Genomic DNA, 9209 nt, shown 5'->3' on the forward strand with positions numbered 1-9209 from the left:
TCTATTATCTTTCAACACTTTGTTAGATTTAAACTACATGTCAACATACTGTATTGGGATATTGTGTAAAAGTCCAACACAAAGTAAGTTACTATGAAGTAGGTGGAATTTGACACAAAAACCCTTTTTCTGCAGTTATAGGCTGTTTTGAGGGATTATCATCATGAGGGTTTAATAAAACAAAGCATGCCATAATTTTCATGTTTATGCTTGTACAAACATCCGTACAAAACTGCTCTATGTTATGTCGTCGTACAACTTTAAATATGTTGTCCAAGTTTGTAGTTGTAAACTGTCACTTTGTGAAAAACCTCAAGGGTTATAAAAACAATGAAAATACTTTGATACTCTGCAAGACAGAACTATGGGCTTAAATAACATATAGCATCCATTAGATTGCTCATCAGGCTGTTGTTGACTTACCGCCGCCTGCCTGTGTGTGTTGGATAGAATCCCATGGATCTTTACTTTGTCCTTCTCCATCTGTTCAATATTTACCCACAAGTCTTTGCTCATAGGATCTGAGGGGCCGTATGTTTTTGATGTGTAGTAGTTGTGATCCATGTCCTCCTACAGGAATGACAAAGCAAAGAAAGGTTTGAGATTTGAGTTTATGTAATAGCATGAACGTAAAACAAAGTGCTTTGCTACATAAATAAGCTCTGACTTATACACATTTTGTCATGTTACAACAATAAATCTAAATGTAATTTTTAATGGGATTTTATTACAGACCAACACAAAGTACCATAACTGCGCTGGACCATTCTGTTAAAATTCCTTATACCACCATTTAATTAAGTCAATAAAGTAGTCTTCCAATTTTACTTAATAACAAATTATAAATATTGATTAATAAGACAATATAATCATTTACATTATTATGCAATTAGTCTATTCTGATACTGGTTAAGTTCAATTTGCATATTTATTTAGTAGCTAATTAAATTGTGCAAAGCAACTCAACTTCTTGTTTTTTTTTTTTTTTAAAGCTTGGCTACATGGAAAAGTCAGGGCTGTCATTAATAACAGAAACATTTGCTGACTTTTATAAGCTACGTAGCAGGAGGTTGTCAGCTTTTATTGTTTCCTGTGTTGAATTAAAGGGAATGCTTGCGTTATCTGCCTCTCCCTGTGGGTGTAATGATACATAACAGCTGTGTCTTTTATCTAAAACACTGTTAAAGTTAATATTTTGCCGGGCAGGCAGGGAGGGGCAGACTTCTCCTGGCTGTGATCTGAATAAAGGGAGCTCGCACAGCTCTGTGGTTGCTTTGAAATACAGGCAATATCATTCAGAGATATTTCACTTTGGTTCTCAAAATGCCAAGAGACAAACTGCATTTAAAGCACAATCCTTTTCTTCTGAGAGGGATTTTCCTTCAGGAGTAGTATATTATTTGTCTAGAAGATATACAACCTCCATATTTGTTCTTGTATATCCGATAAAAAGGGACAATGTCTCAGAGTTGGCAGAAACCAACTCTGCAAATGAACTCAAAATGTTAGTTAAGTCATTTTAGTTGTGTTACTTCTGATTTATCTAAAAAAGTATTGCCAAACACATTTTCTATTAAAGCAGTTAAATCATGTCAACCTCAACAATTTCCTTCTAGAATATAAAACAAGAAAGCTATAGGAGTACAGTGCTTAAAAATGTTTATAGAAACCATCTGCTTTGTTTCCACACTTTAATGTTTAGGATCAAACAAACATTTATATGAAACATACCGGTATACCAAAGGACAACATAAGGTAGCTTTTTTGATTAATTATCTACTCGGATGAAGGGGGAGAAGCAAATCCTCTCCCCAAATTCTACATAACCCCTTAAATGGGATTAACAAAGATCTCATAGTACAACTGATTATTCCCCTATCCTGTGAAATTAAGAAAAAAAAAGTAAATTACATATACGAGTCTGAAAGTCTCTACAGGGACACTTTTTCAAGATATCTGTGACTCCAGTGAAACACAGTAAAAGTCATTGTTCACAAATGTAGAAAATATGGAACAATGGTGAACAGGCTGCCTACCAAAACTACTACAGGAGATCATTGACAACTCACCCAGGAGGTCACAAATGTAATCGAAAACAGCACAAACCTATCTTGACTTAATTATGAGTAGTTCAGTGTTGGATAGTAAAAAAATAGAATTCCCCTTATGGGAAAAGCCCAATGTCACAGTAACCAAAAGCATCTTTATTTTTCCCAAAATTTAGAAATTTAAGAAAAAATAAACTCATATACACAGTCAAACATGATAGTCTGCATTTCTCTTTTGTATTTACGTTATCTTAACTTTCAATTCAGATAAATGATCTGAGAAGAAAGAAAACAAACAAAGCTGACCAGAACACAGGGAACAAAAAGGGGCTTTATAGGGTAGTTAAAAATATTCATATTATAAGATTCACATCCATTCAGAATTGAATAGACATACTGAGGTCAATTTCTAGATTCATCAAGAACTTTTTCAAGGTAACTGAGGCAAATGGTTAAAAGTTTGTAAAAGGTCATTTCAAAGGTCTTTATGGTTATTACCCTCTAAATTCAAATGGTCTAAATTAGCATAATGGTAGCTCTTAATTAAACGGAACATACAGGAAACCATTCTGTGAGGTGTATAAAGCATTTACCATCTGGACCTCAAACATTTTGTCTTTTAAGTCGAAATAAGTGCTTAATATTATTGCTTTTAAGGAATAAAAACCTTAACAAAATCGTGTCAATGTACTTTTAATACATCTTTAGCATATTTTACTTAAATTTTCAGACATGCTTACAAACACAAACCCTAAAACATGATGTAAAAGTGAATATTCTCAACGTAAAAGCACCAAGGGAGACTTTGAAGCAGGAGCGGAATGAAATAATTTTCACCCAAATGATTTATCTGCATATTTTACCTGAGCAGCCCACTTCATAAATATTGCATTATCGTGCAAAATGAATATTGATCCAACATATTTCCACTTCTGAATGTTTTTGCAACAGAGCATAGACCTCAAATAAAGGCTTTTATTCAAATACATTTAAATGGCTTAAAAACAGTTGTTCAAAGTAAGCAAGTCAAGATATTTTCCCCCAAATCACACAGTATAGAAACTGCCATTGTGGTTGATTTCAAAGAGAAATTCACTCCGAATGAATGATTTAGTGTCTTGGTGTTAAGGTGTATTTTACTGTGACTTTGAACTGAAGTGTTTTAAAATGCTCTTTATAGTCACCATCCGTCATGTGAGCAGCTCTGCTTTAGCTAATAATGGTTTGTCTCCATGATTTGTTGCTGCTCATTGGTATTGATGCATCAGCCCAGTGACTTATAGAAAGAATATATTTTCAATAGTCCCAGTGTTAAACATTTAAAACACAAAATGAGCATGGGCAGAGTAAAACAAAGGTTGATTTAGCTTTATTTAAAAGATGACCAAGAGGTCTCTTTGAATCCTGATAGCTAAATAAATATACGATTAAATCCAGTCCACACTCTAATTCATCCCAAAAGATGTTCCATCTTTAGGAAGCTGGACCTCTGCAGGACACTCAAGCTCTTCCAAATTTTACTGGCTCATTTATGTCTTTATGGACCTTGCTTCTAATACATCATGAACAAACTGCTTCAACCGAATCAGCAGCATACAATTGTTCAAAATGTCTTACTACTCAGAAGCACTGGAAGTTCCTTTCACTGGATCTTAGGGGTTGGAATCCATTTCTGAAAGACAGCTCCAACCCATAATCCCCTCTGCAACAAACTTTATACTTGAAATAATGCAGCAAGTCAAGCGCTTTTCTACTGATAACTGCCAAACTGCCAAACCCCGGCTCATTTACTGGAAATGAATGATTGGTCACCCCAGAGAACAGGTCTCTAGGGCTCTGGACTTCACTGATGTGGTCAGCAAATCATTTCAACTCAGTCAGCTTTCTGTCATTTCAACTTTAGCAAATTACTTTTACAAGAGCTTATACATTAATAGTTTAAAGTAAAATATGGTTTTAACTTTTATGTATGAACTCAGAGGTGCAAACAAAATATAATAACCTTATTAAAAGGAAGTGTATGTGTGTTGTAAATAAAACTTGTATTTTATATGACAAGTTTTAATATTGGTAATTATTTTCAGTGTAGCAAAACAAATTTACTCTCTAGAAGCAAAGGACATAATTAACTGCTGGTTATAAATGGCTTAGGCTGTTGTCCCTTTTTTTAAGTATTTAGAGTAAACAAATAATAGACACCACATCTATCCATTTTAATATAGAGCAAATTGTTCCTATGTACCACGCTCTTTGGTATGTCAATTTTTTACTTTATTTTCTTTCACTATAGAATTAAATTAACCCTCTCCTTCAGAGATGCAACCGGCTCCTCTTTAGGACCCAGGAGAGTGAGAGTCCCCCTTAAGTTGTGTTTCTAATTACATCTAAATTCAAAACTGAATGTAACCAAAACATGTAAAACAAAATTCATCCTAGCTGTACAAGCACTGTGGAAAACATAACCAGTGTTTACGTGAGTGACATGAATTCTATGTTAGCCTGTTAAGATAATCTGACTTTCAAAGCTGGGAATCTGTCTGCTAGGAAGGTTCTGATTAAAATCTGACTTGGATCTCTGAGACTTCTGAATCCATACAAGTAAAACTGAAAAAAAAAAAAAACAGTAGTAGCAGATATACGCTATTTATGCGTTGCACGGTTGAATATACACTAACTAAAGGGATATTAATTCAGCTTGTGTGTCTGTGTTACCCTACATTACTAAGGGGCATCAGCTAATAAATTAAATTGACACTGTTCCACAAGATCAATAAGCAGCATAAGCTGAATCCAGGAACATGATATATAATTTAGTGGTTCTCCTCATGGCTGTACAAAGTGGGCTACACACTACGCTCATAAGCTCATGGTCGTGAGTGAAGGCATCAGATAAATATTTGAAAAGATATGGGTTCATGTGAAGAGTATTTCCAACCTGCAGCAGCTGTGTGAGATGGCCTAATGCTGCAAAGTCTTAGACAGGAAAAGGCTTTACCTATCCATCAATACAATCCAGTGGGAGTGTGTCACCAAATAGATTGTGTCTCATATGTAAAAATCCATTCATTCATCCATTTTCCATCATGCTTTTTCCCAGCTGGGGTCGGAAGGGGTTTTGGTGCCTATCTCCATATGGAAAAAAAAGGCTTTTATATATGAATCATGTAAAAAGGCCTAATAGTTGTGTCAGTTTTTAGAGTCGTCCCTCCTTAGAAAATCACACAAACCTGAACCTTACTGCAATGATTTGAAGCATTTTTAAACAAGCAGGTGAATAAGCAGCATGCAATTTCATTGACAAACCATAACTACCAAGAGCAGAGCTGGCTTATTTTCAGGGTAGATGTGAAAGTGCAGCCATGACAGTGAACATGCAAATCAATTTCCATCTAAACACAGAATGTCATTTGTCTCTCTTGTCTTCATCTAAACGCTGCAACATGGTTGTGAATAAAGATCTCTGTGTAATCAGTCATCACACAGCCTGATGCATGTTCCCCATGTTTTTTTTCATGGAGAAGATAAGACGTGAAACTGTGACGGGTTCAGACAGTCATGGATGCTAAGATTCTTTTAGCTGCATTCTGTAATTTTGGCCTTTTGTTTTTCTACACTGTAAACCTTTTTCCATAAACATTTACAGAGAAGCTCCTGAGTGGCTGGACTGAGTGTGTAATGCTGTACAGACTGTACATCTACTAGCAAATATCTGCAATAGTAAGCCATAAATAGAAAAATGAATATAGATCAGGATTGTATCTATGATGTATCACAAATAATTTGGTGATGTTATAGGCTGGTCAGACAAGTGGAGGTACAATCTATACTGTGTATGTAAAACACTTTTTTGCTAGTAAGACTTTTTCCTAGATTTAAGTCATTGCATAGCTTGAAAACAATGGGGCTGTGTTTTGTCTTCCTGAATATTTGTCAAAGATGTCCAAATGTGTTACTCAGCCATGCTGAAACAAGTGTTCTCCTTAAAATAAATGAGGCTTGTGTTTATTGATGATTACTGTCAGTCCGATATGTCGCAGCTAATCTGTTCTACCAACAGGGAACATTGCCCAAAATATAAAATAAATACTTTTTAGAGGAATCCAAGTCATTCAAACTTGTGTATAAGTAATGTGTGTTTAGTAAAATTGATATGCACTAATAAACCTTATCCAACCTGCTAGAAACTACAAAAATATTCAAGATTAAAAGACAAACCATTCCTGCATGTTGTTGTGGTAAGAACACTCTTTAGAGAGGAAGATGTCTGCGTTGGACAGGGTGTAAGATGTCTCCAAATAAAAGAACAAGAAAGAACAAGACTTTCTGCAGGAGGTCTGAATGGAGATCTGCCAAGTAACTCTTATTGTTTTAACCTTCCAACCTCTCTGAATGCCATGGAACATGTTTAATTTGAAACTTCCGGCAGTCTTTTGGAAAATACTATGTTTAGGTACAATAAAGCATATCAACATATTTTTTAGCTGTGTTAGAAGACAAGATGCTACATGAAAATAATACTCATCATACTCAAATAACATCACCTTACTGTGTATCTACCGTAATAATACAACATACATACTGTAATTGATCCTAAAATAAGCTACGATGCTGTCTATTCTGCCTTATGTTTGCCCAAGCTAATACACCATATTGTGCTACACAAAGGCATTATTGTTCCTGAAACAGAAACAAACTTTGACTCATATTGTGTAAATCCATCCATCCATTTTCTGTCATGCTTAATCCCAGTTGGGGTGTGGAGGGGTGCAGGTATCTCCAGCCGTCTATGGGCGAGAGGCGGGGTACACCCTGGACAGGTCGCCAGTCTATCGCAGGGCACATGTTGTGCAAATGTCCCATAATAATATGAATAAATCTCACCCTATTGACATGTGATGGTTAGCAGAAAATTTGAAACCTAAGTTTGTATTAAGTGTGTTTAAGGTGCTCTCTCATTAATTTGGCATAATGTATCTGAGAAGAAAGAGCTAAGGAATTTTCTTCCCATATTTGATGCTTTATTATAAAACAGATGATGCTATGGATCTGTTTCATCTGGTCATGATGCAACTAAACAATGTAAATTACACACCGTTTATCCCAATATTCATAAGCTGTTCACATTAGATGCTAATAAAGGTGGATACAACTATTTTACAGATATGACAGAAAGATGTAGGCTACCACAATATCCACCTAATTTCTTAACACATAGATCTATACCGGTATACTATACATTGCAAGATAGGTTTTAGTTTGACGGAATGTTAAGCTTCTGCTTTCTAAAGTAAATAAATGGTTTTACAATTAGGAATGACAACCACAGTACACACAAATTAAAATGTCTATATGTAACTGTTTTGTGAAATCATCTTTACTGCTTTTATGTTTAATGAAAGATTGCTGAGGCATATTCTTTTTAGCAACCAGAGATAAATAAATCAGCCACAAAGTCTAGTTAGTTAGATCTCTGGTGACCATTACACCTGATGGAGAATGAAATGTAAATGTTATTCTAATCTTCATGGTAAATAGTAAAAGGAAACCAACAAGCAAATAGATGTATTTTTTGCCTTTTTCGAAAAAGTGTAAATGGGCAAAAGAGGACACCAAAACTCTGATGGCTTCTTGTTTTGGAAACAGGAAAACAAACTGTTACCTAATTTTCTAAAAAAACAAACAAAAACAAAAAAACAGAAATCAGTTAGTTTTATCGATATGTTTTGAAACCCCATATTGGGAAAGAAAAAAAATTGACTTGTTATCCCAAAGCGAAAAATAAAAAGATAAATCTAGATGTTCTTTTCTGCTTAAAGCGCCTCCCTGATTGGAAAAAATTATTTTTTTATTACAAAACTAAAATCAATTTTATTAGACCAAGTGAATATTTACCTAACACGACTGATCATCTGGTTCCGCCTCCGCTGGCGTCCTGAATGCAGCATTAGAAACACACTTCTCTCATGTTTCTAGATGGCATGAACCTTTGCAATACTAGCTGACGTGATAAAGTAAGAAAAATCAAATGCAACATACTTTTTATTTATTACATTTATCATATTTAAACCTCTGTCCATCACCAACCTGTAGTCCACAGTAGTTTGCTTACTCTACTTCCTGTTTATTACAGTGTGATGTCTGAGAACATTAGGCTTTGCCAGGCCTTGTTAAGTCACTTGAGTTGATTGAAACATCTAATTTGCAGAAGCTTTTCAGCTTTTGAAAACACGGCTAATGATGCATCGCTTCAATCATCAGACAGTTAATAGTCAAACTGTTCCAGGGGCCAATACAGCTTTGCAACAAAAACAGGCAAAATTAGGACATTTCATTATAATTTTTCCAACTTTATTTTCAGTATCATGTGGTGTTTGATTTGATATTTTAATTTAATGGGTGGGCTGCACGGTAGCACAGTTTGCACTGGTGCCTTGTAACAAGAAGGTTCCTGGTTTAATTCCCAGTCTGTGGTTTTTCTGCATGGAGTTTGCATGTAATGTGTAAGGTTAATCGTCCTTACTTTGTGTGTGTGTGTGTGTGTGTGTGTGTGTCTGTGTGTGTGCATGGTTGTATGTTTTCGTGCGTCTCTGTGTAGCCCTGCATAAGACTGGTGTATCCTGCCTCTTGCCTATAAACCAACGGAGATAGACACTGGCCCTACAGCAACCCTGACAAAATAAGCGGAAGAAGATGGATGGAAGTTAAATGATAAATAGAGTGCACACGTTGACGTGAGAAAGAACTGCCTACCTTCTGATTGCCGGTCAACTACTTTTCCCCACTACTTTTTATTATTTACTAAATAAATAACATTTCATAACATGAACATTTTACTTGCAGCAAATTCAGTCTTAGTCCAATTTTCAGCCATTTCCACTACTGTTTTCTTCAAACCACTCAAGGACTCTTAGATAACTGAAAATACTAAAAGTAACAAACCAACCACACAACAAACAAAAAGTAAATTCATTTAAATTTTTTTTCTTTCTTTCAGGTTTTTTAAGATCTATGCAGTTAGCACAGAGTGAACCTTTTATGTTTGTACAGTTTATGAAAGATGAGGTGGAACAACAGCTTGTCTGGTAAAGGCTTAGCGAAACAATATGTGTTGCTTTTAATGTTTCATAAAATCTGATTATGTTTTGCATGCAGAACACAACA

General features: G+C 35.2%; 1 protein-coding gene across 1 annotated transcript in view; it reads right to left on the minus strand.

Moving 5' to 3' along the window:
- plxdc2 (plexin domain containing 2) overlaps positions 1 to 9209 on the minus strand; it is a 103187-nt gene that overhangs the window by 45547 nt on the left and 48431 nt on the right. Inside the window, exon 3 of the mRNA XM_038297928.1 lies at positions 424 to 570. Coding sequence (XP_038153856.1) covers positions 424 to 570 — 147 coding nt within the window. The remainder of the gene's footprint in view (positions 1 to 423; positions 571 to 9209) is intronic.

This window comes from Cyprinodon tularosa, unplaced genomic scaffold, assembly GCF_016077235.1.
Source record: "Cyprinodon tularosa strain WSP-4 unplaced genomic scaffold, ASM1607723v1 ctg4, whole genome shotgun sequence".
Taxonomy (NCBI): Eukaryota; Metazoa; Chordata; class Actinopteri; order Cyprinodontiformes; family Cyprinodontidae; genus Cyprinodon; species Cyprinodon tularosa.